Source organism: Falco punctatus (assembly GCF_963210335.1).
Source record: "Falco punctatus genome assembly, chromosome: 6".
In the NCBI taxonomy this organism is placed as follows: Eukaryota; Metazoa; Chordata; class Aves; order Falconiformes; family Falconidae; genus Falco; species Falco punctatus.
In genome coordinates, this window is record NC_137585.1 from 48,121,358 (window position 1) to 48,137,520 (window position 16,163).

Genomic DNA, 16,163 nt, shown 5'->3' on the forward strand with positions numbered 1-16,163 from the left:
CAAAGTAGAGCTTCCTGAATGGATGTAGATCAGGACAAATTTCATCTTAACTATCTTCTCATGTCAGTGATTACAAACTCTGCTAAGGTTCTGTAAGAGGAAAACAGGGCAGTATTTGTGAAAGTACGTTCTACTCCTTTGTCTTTTCTTCCATGTGATTTGATTTCTGCTGGTATTAAAGAGGTGAAATTCAATGGGTTTGGGTTTTTCTTAAAAAGCTTAAAATGCAGACACCATTTTTGAAAGCCTGCTTAACTCCTGTGAAGCTCTGATTGCTTCTTTTAGAAAGAAATGCTTTCTTATTTTTGCATAGACTCATAGAATGGTTTGGGTTGAAAGGGGCCTTTAAAGATCATCTTGAACTTTAAATATCATCCCTGCCCCACCCACCCCACCCCCTATGGGCAGGGACATGCTTCACTAGTCCAGGTTGCTCAAAGCCATGTCCAACCTGACCTTGAACACTTCCAATGACAGGGCATCCACAGCTTCTCTGGGCAACCTGTTCTACTGTCATTTTCATTTGCACTTAAGTCCTGGACAGTTTACTCTGTTTAAAAAGGAAATAATACCGTTTTCACTGTGGCTAGGTCATGACATCTGTGGTGGAAACAGTTATTTGGTTATGTTTCTGTGATGACCCCATGCAAAACTGAAATAATTTCTTACTGATAAATGAAAATAATTACTGAATGTAGCACAAATGTGTGTAGAATTCAAGTTAATTTTAAAGAGAAATTGCTGCAACTACAAGCTATTTGCTAAAATCAGTTATGTAGAAAGCTTCTGTCTTTGACTAATCCCTGTTGTCGTTTTCTCTGAATGTAAAGCTCCTGAAAGTGGCCGACTGCCAGCACTAACTAGAACTGGTCCTAATATAAGTGTAAGCTAAGCAATGACCCAACATACTGCATGCTTTTTAATAACCATACTGTACAAGCTTCTAAAACTTTTATAATAAAAATCACTGCACTGTAGAAATAATCAGAATCTAGTAATTTTAATGGTAATTTTGTGACTTGATTTAAACATAAGAAGGGCTTTACTGATTCAAACCAAGGGCCCATCCAGCAGTGTTGTAAACAGACACCTAAGGAAGAGTAAGAACTGAGCATGCATATATGCATGTATGATAATTACCCCCTGATGCTCTCCCAGCCTCCAGCTATTTTCAACTCAGGGGATTTCCTGAGCTGCTTGTGATCATTTGTTTCATAACCTTTATTGGATCTTCCTTCTGTGACTTCTCTGTTATTCCCTTGAACCCTTATATATTTCTACATGCTTTGGAAAGGTTTTGGTTGTGTTTGGTTTTTGTTTTGGGGTTGCTTTTGTGATTTGGGGTTTGGTTTTGTTTTGTTTTACAAGTCTTGCTGTCCATTACCTGAAAAACGACCCCTTTTTTGCTTATCTTGAACCTGGTTTCCACCAGGAACTAGAGATTGATTCAATGATTGCACACACTTAGTAATTCAGCTCTTTTATCCTTGACTTCATACAAAACTATTAAGTGAATACCATCTAGTCCTAGTATTTGTTTCTGTACATTCTATCTAGCTCTATTCTAGTCTCTATTCATAGTTGTTTCAGAAGAGAATTGATAATAAGGTAATACACTAGCAGATTTTTCCTGCTTTTTTATGGGCATGGTTCTTGAGTGCTTAATAATACAATGGGTTCCTTTTTCTTTTTTTTTCTTTTCTCATTTGGCAGTGGTTTAGGTTGTGCTTTGGAGGAATCAATTATTTTGCATACAGTGACGGAATAATGTTATAAAAATATGAGAAGACTGTAGCAAGGTCATTGTTTCTGGTGTTTAAAAATCACTGGAGAGTTGCATGCAGTAAAGTAACTGCAAGAAATGTGAAACAAGAGTATCCTGGAAAGTTCAAGCAGATCAAATTCATTAAAATGAAGCCAGAAACTGAGGATGCACTAATTATTTATCAGTTACATATATTAATTAACTTTACTCACAGTACAGGTATCCATCTCATGTTTGATTTCCAAGTGGTACACCTATAAATACACAAAACTGTCATACTTGATTTCTTTTCACCAGTGCTCAGTGAAAATCTGCTTTATTAAAAGAGGGTATTCCCATTGTGCTAAACTTACATTTCACTAGACGAGAAGATATAGTCTCAATTCCTTTTCCTACCAAATCTAGAAATCAGAATTTCAGAGATGCTCCTAATTATGATGCTGTTAATCTTTCAGTTTTCTGTGTTTCACAATAGAAGGCCAGTTGCTTCCAAATCAGAGCTAGATTCGTTTACACTTTTTAGAAATAGGTTTAGCACCTTCAAACAGAACATGGACTTCCCTTCCTTGCCACTCCAGTCACCACTGGTACTGCTTCTCCTCCCATCCCATCCCCCTGCAACAACTGCCAACCAGTCTTTCTTCCTTTCATCAACTATAAACTTTGTGGTTTGTGTCAACTGAAACAAAAATAAAACTATTATTGATCTCATCCAGAAGATCTGTTTATGGTCTGAAATAATACCTAGCATGTTACTGTATGAACATGCAAAGAATTTTGATTTAAATATGCTAGCAGCTTTTAATAACTTGTACATACTATGTAGCACTTTGGTAGTGCCTGTATTGGATTTGTGGTTTGAATTTGTTGATGAAGATTTTAATTTCTCAGAAGCCTTTCCAACAAGTGAAAAATAAACTAACTTAGCTAACATTTTGCTAGTAAACTTTGGAACACCCTGTTAACGTAAAAAGTCTTTAGATCTTTTGGATCAGAAAGACAAATCTGCATGCTAGCAATCTGGGAAGCCTGCCCTTCTAATAGACAGAACACCAACCTCTTGTTTTGCATCTTCAAAGTAATACACTTTTTTTTTTTGAGATTAAGCAAAAAAGTAATAATTTCTTCAAGGAGATATTAAACAGAGAAATGTAATGATTACAAATGAAAGAAAATACATTAATACTGCCTTAGATCAAAAGAGGAATTAAATGAGGTGAAACTAGACACCACCTTCAGTATAGCTAGAGGTGCCACTGTAAAGACCAAAAAGAGCCAACAGATGAGTACAAGCCCCTACAACTGGTTTAATATGACATATAATCTCTTGGAATTTGAGAGGGATGAAGCTTTGTTGGCTGTCTTGGTTTATGAAAGCAATTGTTATTATTTAGAGTATGAAAATACTGATAAACTGTGGCTATGGTACTATCCCTTGTCTGGAAGAGACGATGAAAGTCTACTGAAGTACTAAAAGCAAAAAGTAAACAAATTGAACTCACTTTTGTACCCTTTTTGTTCGGTATATTTTTTTATAGGTGAAATGAGGAATGATTTATATATCACTGTAGAAAGAGGAGAATTTGAGAAAGGAGGAAAAAGTGTGGCCAGAAATGTGGAAGTGACAATGCATGTTGTGGACAGCAGTGGTCAGATTTTAAAGGTACCTTTGCTGTATGTTTTTCCTTGCTGTAGTTAGTTTTGATAGACTTTTGCAGATGTAAATAATCTTTTGTGGCATTGTTTGAAGAGTACAAAATTGCATTGGAAAGGCTGTGTTTATATTTTGGTGTGTTCAGATATTACAAGTATTTCTAGTTTGCTTAAAACCTTTAGAAAATGCATGTTTGTTTTATTTCTATGATCAATTATGTGATTCAGATGAACAGCTATAATTGCCAGCCAAATAACTAATGATTCCATTCAGATACTGGGAAATATGGAAGGAAGATCAAGTTTTGGATAATTTTTTGTTTCATAATAATTCTTCTTAGTGGGTATACATTTCTTCATCCCACATGGAACATGTTTTGATAATTTCTAGGTTTTTGTCTGATGTTATTAGATCAGAGATCCTTGATGTAAAAATCACTGCCATATATCAATAAAAAAATAAATTAATGTTTCTGCTTTTCTTCAGATTTGATTGCATGGTGCTCATGATAGCTTACAAACAGGCAGTGTTTTGTATTTTAATTATTATATGGATGAATCTTTCTCAGATATTTTTCCTGTACTAAAAGAAACTGTAAACTTTTTCCGTATGCATTTAAGATCTTCCCCCCTTTTATTTGAAAGCACTTTTTTCACATGTTTTGCATGATTTTGAGGGTTGTGGGGTCAGAAAATGAAGTTTGACGCAAATAGTCTGGTGTGAGTGAATTGTGTGTGTGTGAAGTGAGATTGTGCATATAAATGCATAGTGTGCAATATATGTATGTTTTAATATATATATACATAAGTGTGTGTGCATATCTCCATTTTTTATATACATAATTTAAAAAAAAGGATATTGAGATGCAAAGATGATCCCTTGTAAACTGTAACTTTTCTCCTCAGCAGTTATCTTTCCTGCAGAGAATTAATAGGTATCCTCAAGTCAGGACTTAGACGAATCCATTTGCCTACTTTGCTATGGAGAGACCATTGTGGGTGTTGCAAAGGCAACTAACGCTTTGTTTCTTCCTAATCAGAGAATCTGTGTTTCTTTATTTTTCGTGCTGGGACATATTACTGATAACGGCAGGGCTACGGGCTTGCTTGAGGACTAAGGATCTTTTCTTGTCTCAGTTACATTCTTGTTTGTTGCTTGGGCATAACAGTGACTAGACCGTGCTGTGTCACAGGACTCCACATTTGTTACTTCAGCCTTCCTGATCACCCAATTCACCTGATGCAACACTTTGATTATCTATGGGGGTTATTCTTGCTACTTTTTCTAATCAGCAAATATTAACAAAGTGCCACAATTTTTGTGGGGTTTAAGACATTGAGGATTGTACCACATGTGGCATTTATGATATGAATATAAATATTAAATAGTCTTCCTTGGATGAGCAGTCCTTGTTGACATCTTACCAGTGAACTAATCTATATTTAAATCCTTAATCATATTTTTTTCTTCATTAGGATTTTATCTCATTCGGCTCTGGAGAGCCACCAGCCAGCGAGTACCATTCCTTTGTGCTTTATCATAACAATGGTCCCAGATGGGCTGAGCTGCTGAAACTGCCTATTCCTGTGGATAAATTCAGAGGAGCACACATCCGCTGTGAATTCCGGCACTGTTCCAGTGAGTGCTGTTCATGACTTCTGCTAGTCCGCCCTGTTAAGCTGCTGTCAGCACATGAGTTTCTGTAATACCTCAGGAAAAAAGACAGCTGCATGATCTTTCTCTGTAACGCTTTCATGACAGCTTCACAGGTTTGCAACTCTACTTGGTGGAACTCGGTGCTTTGGTAAAGTCTAAATACCAGGAGAAACCGTTCTAGTTCTATTAAATAGAAATAGACAACATTTCAGCTGCACATATAAACAGAATTTCAGGTAAACTCCAAATGCAAATTTCAAATTTACCTAGTGAATTACCCAGAATTATACTTGTTCCATAATACATGTTTAGCAATTCAACCAGTGGGAAATATACACAGGTACATACATCATGGTCAGTTAACCATTTTTGTATCACTTTTTTTTTTTTTTTACTTACGAAATTCCTGAATGCTCTAAACATTCTGAAAAATTTCAGAGGTAATTTTGAGGTAAAAATTGAGGTCTGGGTTCACATTCTGCATACCAAGGTATGCAATACAAGTTTCATAGCTATGGTGCTGACTGCTGTCAAGCTTGTAGAGAAAGGTGGATAAAATAGTGCAGTTTTTAAATTGCGGCTGTTTGGCTTTTTTTGTGTAGATATAGCAGGATTTTGATTGTTTAGATTCCCTTTGTGGAAAGTGGCATGCAATGAGTGATAGTATGTTTTGATTTTGAGTATGTAAACTTTAAAATGTAAGAAACAGATAATACAGGAAAAAAATGCATTGATTCCTTTTCAAGATTTCTTTTATAAGCTTTGAAGTAATAAAGGAAAAATTTCAGTAGTATGTTTCATGTGATATATTTTTGCACAATATTTCCTATGTGGTGTAAGTCAGATATTTTTGTTACGGTTGCCTACACCCCCCAGCTGTGCTAAACCCAGACTCAAAATTCATATGTATACACATTTGATTAAAAACTGATTGATTTTCAAGTGTTCAGCATCTATACTCATTGTCTTCAGTAAAATCTGTGCCATCTCACTGCTTTGTAGTCTGCTTTATATTTAGGTGATGGATGAGGTTTTTTGCATTTGAGCTTAGATAACCACGTTTGAAAATGTTATCTGCTGTCTAACATTCACATAAGGAACAGTGACATCTTGTCATATGTATAGAGGCAGATGCCTTATTTGAAAATAGAAGTGTGGTGCAGTGTAGCCTGAGGCTGACCTGAAATGGAGACCAGTCAGTAGAAGCTGCTAGGATTCTTTTTTCTTGTTGGACTGGCTAGGTCACATTCATTTGCCTTTCCTGGTATTCTATGTATTGCTAAGACTGCATATTTGGTGAATTTTATTATTTGTTGTTAATAAATACCAAATCATTACAGAATACTGCTTTCTGATTTATAGTGAGATAAAAGAAACCATTACAGAAGATGATGCGCAAATCTGAAAAGAAATTTAAGATAATCCTTGTCTGACTATCTCCAAATAGCTTCCAGTATTCTTTCTTGTGTTGTATTATATCCATTTGATTTGTCTAAAATGTATAATATTATCTTTAAGTGCTGCTATTCACATATGCATTTCAGCAAAGGAAAAGGGTGAGAAGAAGTTGTTTGGCTTTTCTTTCGTGCCCCTGATGCAGGAAAATGGGAGGACTTTGCCAGATGGCACCCATGAACTCATTGTACACAAGGTAATTTGAATTGGTAATCATTAGCTGTAATGATTCCTCTGGAACATACTCTAAATGCCCAGAAACACTGGGTTGAGAAAGTCTGAATTCATTACCAAATGAGTGATAATTTTGTCACCATTAAAATATCCATTGCTGATAGCTTAATATTAAGCTTCCTGGTACAAACTGCAATTCAATCTAGGTATGTGTTTCAGTGCACTGGTTTTAGTAGTTCTTACTGTTATATTACATTGGTAATGTTATATTAAATTACAAAGGTAAGTTCAATTAAAACACACAAAGTGAACTTTATGAAACCTTTTTACCGAGTCGCTGAAGTTGGAAAATCAAGCAAGCTAATTTATGCAGATCTACTCAATGTTACAATTTTTAGAGATATTTTGGTTTATCTGAAATAAGATAGTTATTCCTTTGTTCAGAGGATTCAATAAATTTTAAATTTATGTCCCAGATAAATTTTAGATTTTAACACCACAATTTGTAGCTATCCATTTGACATAACCTTTGCGAATTTGTTAGACTTTGATGTCAGATATGAAGCTATGATCCAAAAACAAAGTTAGAACAGGCATAGTGAAAATTCTTCAACTTCTGGCAAGAGAAACAACAATAATGCATATAATTCAGGGATTTGGTCCTTTGTTTTTATGCAGTACAGTTATTTTAATTGGTTTGTTTTCACAGTGTGAAGAAAACACAAACCTTCAGGATTCCGGTCGCTACCTCAAACTCCCCTTTTCAAAGGGAATTTTCCTAGGAAACAACAGCCAAGCAGTAAAAACCACTAAAGAGTCCTTCTGGATTACATCCTTTCTCTGCTCCACAAAACTCACACAAAATGGTAGGATATGTTGATTATTTAAAACATGATGAATTCAAATGAGCATGATAGCTACCCTTTCCATGCTAAGCAAGCATGGATGTACTCCAAAATAGCTTATGTTCTATCCATTTTACAAACTGGTTTTCTTCATATTTTTTTATATCCAGATGGAAACCAATGCAGCATGCTAAACCACTGATTTTTAAGTAGTTCAAGAATGCTTTTTAGATTAACATCATATCGTAATCAGATGCAACACACTTGGAATCAACTATTAAAACCCAGCTGCTTTACAAAACCTCTTAATCTATTGTAGAGCTTTTATAAAATTCTTATTGTAGGCTTTAGGCTGTGGCAGTTTGGTTTTAATTAGGCAATGCTGCTTTTCTGTTGTGTCAATTCTCTTTCTTTAAGCCAGCAAACATTTACTACTACTTAAAACAATCTTATACCCTGGTTATATGGAGCGGCAGACAGAAATACATGTGTTTACGCTCTTTATCATTGCTCTGTATAAAATTCTTAAGAGGCTTGTTTATTTGCCATATTAACTACAGTTTGTAACTGAAACAGTTTTCCACAGAATTCTAAATATCATGTATTTGCTTGGTAATGTGTTCCTGACCATTCTTCGATATATCCACAGTTTTATATTATTTTTTCTAAGCTGTTTATCACAGTTTTTAGGATCTTGCTTAGCTCTCTTGTGTCTTTACCCTTCTTATATGAGTGATGATAAAATTGATAATTGCTTGCAAATTGATCATAGGTGTTTAACAACAACTAGAGCAGCTTTTAAAATTGAAATAATTATCTTAATTGTCACTATTTAGTAGCAAGTGTACAAAATAGAGCCATTGTTAGTTCTATTTGTGCAAATAGTAAGTGGTCTGTTTCACTGTGCACATCCATTCCATACTCTCATAGCAATTAGCTTCAAAGTAATAAAAGTTAGCCAATAAAAGATTTTCCCAAAGGTTGCTAATAGGCAATCAGAGACAAAATTTGCTTCTGTTAAAGGCCTTGATTTAGGAGATCACATGAATCTACTGGTACTTACACATGCATGCAAGTGCTGCCCAGAACTTAAGTGTCTCACTGGTAAATAGTTGCTCTGTTGTCTGGGGTTATAATACTAATTTATGTTCACAGTACAGGAGTTACTTTGTACTTGATATAAATAGATGTTTGACATAGGGCATAAAATTTCCTTTTTTTTTTTTGAAACCATATTCTGAATAAGAGGGTGTAGAATATCTGAATAATATTGATCCCCTTTTCAGCTCTGAAAGAGTTAAAAATTATTTCAGCAGTACTTCAGAGGGTGGAAATATTTTCAGTAGACAGGCTCATATTTTCTCCAAGGATCTTCTTTGAGAAGTTCATCTTGGTGAGTTTCCAAATCCCCATTCTTTTAAACAAAAATTTGCCAAAACCTATTGCATGCTCAGAAAATGAACATAGAGCAAAGCGTGTGGATATTTGGTCATGTGAGCATTACTTCAGTTATCCCTGAGAGAATGTAGCGTATTTATTAACAGTACAGGATTTAAAAGATCTGTGTATTTACGTTTTTAGTAAGCATTTGTATTGGTATTTTTGAAAATTGCTGATTATTTTTTTAATTTGTTTTTAAGTTTGGAGATTTTTGTGAAGTTCTCAGAGACCTGCTTGTGTCTACAAACAACAATGTCCAGCCTGGAAATGAAAGTTATGCTATTAGTCTGGCCATGGGGTGGGGGAGGACCCCAAACCCAGACTTGTAAAGGGTGTAACTGAGTTAGGCCACAGCTTTACTAGCTTGCTGGGAAATTTTACTCAACTGTCACTCTCTCATTGATTGTTCCCACATGCCATCATCTCTCACACATATTAAAATTATGGAGACTGAGGGAAGGAGGTCAATTCCCAGTTGTTGGGATCCATAACTTCCTTACCCTGGGTACTTCAGAAGGGTTTTTAGGATTACTTCCAAACAATCTTCAGACACCTTCTAACCAGAGGAGTCTGTGCGTTCATCAGCATATCTCAGGAGAACGCATCCTTATCTAATGAGTCTGCCAGTTAGCTTTTCCTTAGCTTGGCTTTTGAACCTGGATAGTTAATCAGCTGGTGTTAGCAAAAAAGTATACAGGCTTCTATATATTACATTCTTAGCTGGGTAGTTACATTTCATTATCTTAACAAAAAAAAGAAAAGGTGTGAGAGGACATAGTATTTTTCTACTGAGCGGTTATCAATACAGTCTTACTTAGGTTTTGACATATAGGGAGTTCTCTGCCTGCCAAAGACTAAGGATCCATCCAGCAAGTCAGAATTTTTTAGCAACTTGGCATCCACCCATTTCTCAGCACTGATCAGCACATCCCCAGTAAGCAGCTGTTCATCAGCAGAGCAACTTGCCATACAGCATGTCTGTTGCAAGGCAGAGGTGTAATCCATCTATCTGCATTTGAAAAAAGTCAACCTGGTGATTAATAAAACAAAAGTAACAGGGGGCAGCTTTCCAGAATGACCCCAGTTTGGAGGGAATGTTGGAAACAACAGAAGCAGCCTGTTAGAAAGGGAATGCAGCCAGTTCTGGAATTCGGCTTTTTACTTTTGAAGTACAGTAGTGGTACACCAGGCCAGTTTCTGATGTCTCATGGTTTATAGGATAGAGATGGAAAGGTCATCCCAAACCACTTCCTTATGCACATGATTCTAAACCTTTTATTAAACCTAGCACTTTAGTTTTAAATTACAGACTTTGAGAAGGGAAGTGGTTTGTTTGGTAGGAATGGTAGATCAGGTATAGTCTATTTTAAATGTACAAATCTGATCATGATTAAGAGAAAGTGTTGGAAATGGTTTTTCTTCAGCAAAAATTTATCATCTTTTTTCCTTTTCCAAAAGTGTGTTTTCCTAGTGGGCCTATTTTGGGGCACAATTTTATATTCTCATTTCTCTTAATACATGTCACATTGCTATCCCTTCCCCTTGTGATTCACATGTCAGATTTTCTATTAGTGTCACTTATGCTTGGGCTATTGGCTAATGTTATCTCAGCAATGTCTTTCCTGCTTAGAATTTCACTTGAAAATAAGTGCTTTGAAGTGAGTGTCTTACATATGCTTTCTCTCCTTTTTTAATCCCTCAACAAATCCCTACTATTGAGTGTCAACTATCTTACACCAAGTTCCTCCAGCAAACCTACAAAGTAGTGTGTTTCCTGCTATGAACTGACAGCTTCAGCTAGTCTCGCTACTTCTCAGCTTAAGTTGAGGTTGAACAGAGTGAGGCATAGAAGTCCATTTACTTACTCAAAAGACAAATGCAGTTCACTAGATTTGTAATGCTTGTTCCCTTGAAAATTCCTGAAAGAAGGAATAAGACCTATCGTTCGTCCTTGATCTTTGGGATGTCCCTGATGCCTGTGTGGGGCCCTTCATCACTCTTAGTGCAACCCAAGGGACTCTTAATCCAAACCGTTCCATACTAGCATGGCATAAAGCAAAACAAACAAAAAAAACATATAAATGCATAAAACCACTTTGTGCCTGCCAGAACCAATTAAGGCAGCAAAATATTAGTGGAATAGCATGTAGGGTGTTTGCCATTAACACCTCTGACAAGATTTGAATATAGGTGGAGATCTATTTTATGCTATTAAAGACAGAAATATTACTTCATTTTTTGTTGTGGTAGAGAGTAGCTTTCCTGGAGCAAACTGGGAAGGAAATGACACTAAGATGGGTGTGGATCAAATGTTACTTGACTGTGAAAACAGTCTGTGGTAGAAAGCACCCAAATGGTTGCTGGTGCAAGAGGAAAACTTGTTCTCAGTACTTAAGAAACTAAGAAGCTACTAGCATTTCAGAATGGGATCTTTCTAAGAGAATGCTGGACAATTGATACTGGACAGTAGTTTAGCTTAAATTGATGGAAGGGTTGGGTGATGGTTAAGGTTTTCTACTTCAAACAGCCAGGATTTGAGGAATTCTGAAAAGATGGTTGGTGAAACATGGAAGTAGTAAATTTGAATGTAAAGGAGCTTTGGGACGTATTTAATTCAATGGTTCAAAAAAATGTGAAATTTCACTGAATACAACTTGAAAGGAATGCTGCAGATCTGATCGAGTCACAGGCAGAAAAATGTAAGGAATAAGCACAGAACCTGCAACAGAAGGGAGAAAAATAACAGCAATGTGCCAGGGTTCAGCAAGGGTCAGGATCAAATGAAAACTGCTGAAAAGCCAAGCCAAGTTTGAAAAACTCTTTTAGGATGTTGAATGGTATGGGAAATGAAATTCCCAATCTCATAGCAAGGTGTTTTTTTCAGCTCTGAAGCTGAAAGTAATAATATATGACCAAAGAGTAATAAACATGTTACTTTTAAGACAGATGAAAGAGCAGGTATGTCAACTGGGCCATCAGCCTGTGATGAATGTTATGCAAGCATTTACAAGAAATTATGGATGAAAAAATAGATCTGTAGCTAAGTGGACTGTGCTCTAAGATGAGTTTATCAAAGCCATATCATGCCAGAATAAACTCCTTAATCTGTCTTTTCAAACTTGGGTTTTTTTATTATTATTATTCAAAGGAAATGTAGCAGAACTAAACCATCTGGATTTCAATATCACAGCACACGCGAAATTAGAAAAGATACAGATTACAATAAGAATTTTGAAACTGGTAAATAAAGGCTAAAAGGGAACTAGCAGGTTGCACTGTAGTGGAAGGAAATTCTTTCCTGAGTGGAAGGAAAATACTGCTAGATCTGAAGAATTAGACCTGGGATTGATCCTTTTCTTTTCTTTTCTTTTTTTTCTTGAGGTGGAAGGGGGGTGGGAGTGAGAGTTACTTCATTAAAACCTGAGGCACTGGAGAAGCTGTTAATGGAACTTGCTACTAATACATAGTTGAAAGGGCTCATCAGTTGAGAGGGACAAAATCAGAATATGATACAAAGCAAAGCAAGGTAACTTTGATTTAATAAGTAAGAAAGAGTAAAAATTGGATCAAATCTAATGGTACAAAAGGCAAGATCATACCCCAATAGAGTCTCTTGGGGTTTCTGCTGTAGCCAGGGAGTTGGACAGCATTAACAGAAGAGAGACCTGTTTTTCACTAATATTGTGTATCTTTAAAAAAAAAAAACCAACCAAATTCGAGAACATTTATGTCAGGTGTTTACAGCAGCCATTTGAGCTTGCCAATGGTGTAGAAAATAATCTCATCTGTAGTATAGTTACCATTTTGGTCAACAAAGCTGAAAGGGGGGAATGAATTAAAACTGGAAGCATGAAGACACTCATGTGTTTTAGCTCAGAAGAGTTTATTTTCTGGAATAGATTGTGTTGCTTATTTATAAAGCAAGATCTTAGAAGCGTTGTGTTTGTTCTCTAAAAAGACATAGGAAGATGAGTATTTCAAATGTATTCAAACTAGTAGTTAGGAGACTATTCCTAGCTGTCAGGGGACTGCTCTGGAAGGCATCCCTCAATGCGAAGAGAGACGGCAAAATAATTACTTTTCTTAAAGATATATTGACAAATATCTGAAGAAAATTGCATGATACAGTTTCCAGAGGAGACTGATTTTAATGACCCAGTACCATGTTCTTATGTTTCTATTGGTGGAGCAATTATGGGATGCAATGAAAATTTATTTTTGGGCAGATCATATTATAGCAAATCTTGAGATGTTTTCTTTTGTTTTAATGAAGCCAAGTTTTACTAAATTGACTGTAATAGTAGAATTTGAAATCTGAAATAGTGCTTTGCTTCCAACTTTAATCTTGCGTTTTGTTTTTGCAGGAGATATGCTTGACCTGCTGAAATGGAGAACCCACCCAGACAAAATTGCAGGCTGCCTCTCAAAATTAAAAGAAATTGATGGCTCGGAAATAGTCAAGGTATATACCTTTCTATCCTTTTAGATAGTATGAAGGAAATCATGTATTTTCATGTCACAAAAATACCTGTTTAGTAACAAACTGTCTTTTATTCTCTCCAATCAGTTTCTTCAAGATACACTAGACACTTTATTTGGCATTTTAGATGAAAACTCTCAAAAGTATGGATCAAAAGTATTTGATTGCTTGGTAAGTTTCGTTTTGTGATGATGCTTAACACTGCTTAAGAACTAAGAAAAAGAAAAAAAAAAAGCTTTTTTAAATTTTTTTCCCCTCACATTTAGGTTCACATAATAAATTTGCTGCAGGACAGCAAGTTTCACCACTTTAAGCCAGTAATGGACACTTACATTGAAAGTCATTTTGCAGGAGCCCTTGCATACAGGTGAAGTCTGTACTTTTTCTATCTGATTTGAATACTGACAGTTATTGATTGGTAGACTAAGCAGTATCAATCATTAGGTTAAACTAAATAGTATCATTAGAAATAAAATGCAATGCTTTTTTGAATGTCCAGACTTAGGTCATTAAAAAAGAGTAAATAAGTTTTATTTATTAAATAACAGAAAGGTTACTTGCTAATGTTCTAACATTGGCTTAATTTTGAAAATTTTTTCTTCAGTGGATTTCTTTATCTGAATTACTTTGAAAAACACAGGAAACAACACCATCCAGCTGTAACTGTTCACTGACTGTGTAGAGCAGTGCCTTAATGAGCATCACTTACTCTGCTGTACTCTATTTGCTACCTAGACTTCCATTAAAACCAGTGCAGTCTCACGAGGCTGTTGGAATAGCAGGGGCAGTCCATGCTGGCAGGGACTCTTCTGGCTTAACTGCTTGTGTATCTCTGTCAAAATCATTCTGCTGCATAAGTAAGGATGGTATTACTTCCTATTCATCAGAGATCTAGGTGACTTTCATCAGACTGAAAATGATCTGTAACTTTGGGCCTGTAGTAATTAGTGAAATCTAGCCATATATTTTTGACTTTATCAGTGTTTCTCATGTGACCATTGTTGGTTTGCATTTTACATGCAAAGTTAACCCTTCTCCCACTTCTGTGTTATAATACTTTCTGATGTGCTATTCTAGAGATCTTATAAAAGTACTCAAGTGGCATATCGATAGAGTCACTGAAGTGGAGCTGCACGAACACATACAGGAAGTACTAAAGGTAATAATAATCGTCGAAGGCAATTATATATTTGAATGATGTATTCATTCAGTACCACATGTTTACCTTTAGGAAATGAAGCAGAGTATATATAAATGATGAACTGGAAGTACCAATTCTAGGGAGCTGCAGACTTTTTTCAGTGCAATCAATTTGTTCATTGTTCTTATTTGTCACTAAGTTCATCAATGCAGCTTACTGTCACTAGGCTCTGGAGCTCTGTGTTGCTTACTGAATGAGTGGATGTACATGATGTGGACGTGCATGAGTAGCAGTTAGATCTAAGAAATCAGATATAGGTTGCATTGGTGGTATTAACATATGTTGCATAACTTAATCTAAATGGCAGACATGCATGCTGACTTAATGGTTCAGTCCTGACACCAGGCAGTTCTACCGAAGATGATGGGTTTGGTTGCTTTTCTTGCCCCATTGTGTACCACCAACAGAGTATAGCGTGGAGTCAGGCTGAGTTGTGCTACACAGTAATCCCATTTAGGGCCAATGCTACAGTCTGGGAATAAAGTTCGACATGATAACCTTCTGTGCTTTTCTATTCTGCTGTTAACTTGGGTGTCTTGCTAAAAAGGAAGAGCTGTATTTTTCATTTATATTCCAACTATTTTGCAACTTAATTTAAGATTGCTTTTTTTTAAATTATCTTGTTAATGGTTGATGGGAAAACAACTTTTAACAGGCAGAGAAATTCCCAGCTCAAAAGTTTTATCCTATTTCTTATATCGGCCTTGTATGTTTGGCTACATCTTTCTGTAGCCAGAGACATCCAAGGGATGTCGAAGGGCAGGGCAGTGGTGAAATTTTGCAGTTTTCCATTTGTTAAAAAAATAAGTGGTCCCTGGTTTGTAGAGATTTATGAATGGCAAGAGAAGAGCATTTCAGAGTGTGTGCTTTTGAAATGTTGTGAATGTTTTAATAGAAAGATTTTCCAAAATTAAATAGCGTGGTGCCCTGTTTCAGACCCTTGTTATTGTTTGAATGTTACAATCATTGCATGTATTCTATTTAAAGATGAGCTGGTTCATTTGTATATGTTATCTCTGATTTTGACATTTGTAGGCCCAGGAATATATCTTCAAATATATAGTTCAGTCTCGAAGGTTGTTCTCTATTGCCACTGGTGGACAAAATGAGGAGGAATTTCGCTGCTGTATTCAAGAGCTTCTTATGTCAGTACGCTTCTTCCTGTCCCAAGAGAGCAAAGGAGCTAGTGCTTTATCCCAACTACAAGTAAGTTTTCAAGTGTGCCTTCCTTTTTGCCACTTTCCACATGCAATGTAGAAAATGTGTGCATGTTCTTATCTATATTCCCAGGAAAGAAAATGTGTTTTTGTTAGGGCAAAATGACATTTTCAGTTTATCCTCATACCTTTTGTCCTATAGCATGAAATTTTCATACCAGCAGCTTCTAAATATGCTTGGCGTAGATAATCCTAAATCTAATACATAATTTTAAGTTATATATTTTAATTATAGTAATTACATTGCTGGATACAAATAAAGTAATTTCTCTGTTT

The 16,163-nt window shown here is 35.8% G+C and overlaps 1 protein-coding gene across 4 annotated transcripts in view; it reads left to right on the top strand.

The window, feature by feature from the left end:
• Nucleotides 1–16,163, top strand: part of DOCK4 (dedicator of cytokinesis 4) — a 254,109-nt gene that overhangs the window by 157,626 nt on the left and 80,320 nt on the right. For all 4 annotated transcript variants that reach the window (XM_080394179.1, XM_080394177.1, XM_080394180.1 and 1 more), the window contains exons 14-22: nt 3,304–3,428; nt 4,895–5,057; nt 6,620–6,726; nt 7,414–7,570; nt 13,354–13,451; nt 13,557–13,640; nt 13,736–13,836; nt 14,547–14,628; nt 15,706–15,876. In XM_080394179.1, the coding sequence (XP_080250305.1) occupies nt 3,304–3,428; nt 4,895–5,057; nt 6,620–6,726; nt 7,414–7,570; nt 13,354–13,451; nt 13,557–13,640; nt 13,736–13,836; nt 14,547–14,628; nt 15,706–15,876 (1,088 nt within the window). The remainder of the gene's footprint in view (nt 1–3,303; nt 3,429–4,894; nt 5,058–6,619; nt 6,727–7,413; nt 7,571–13,353; nt 13,452–13,556; nt 13,641–13,735; nt 13,837–14,546; nt 14,629–15,705; nt 15,877–16,163) is intronic.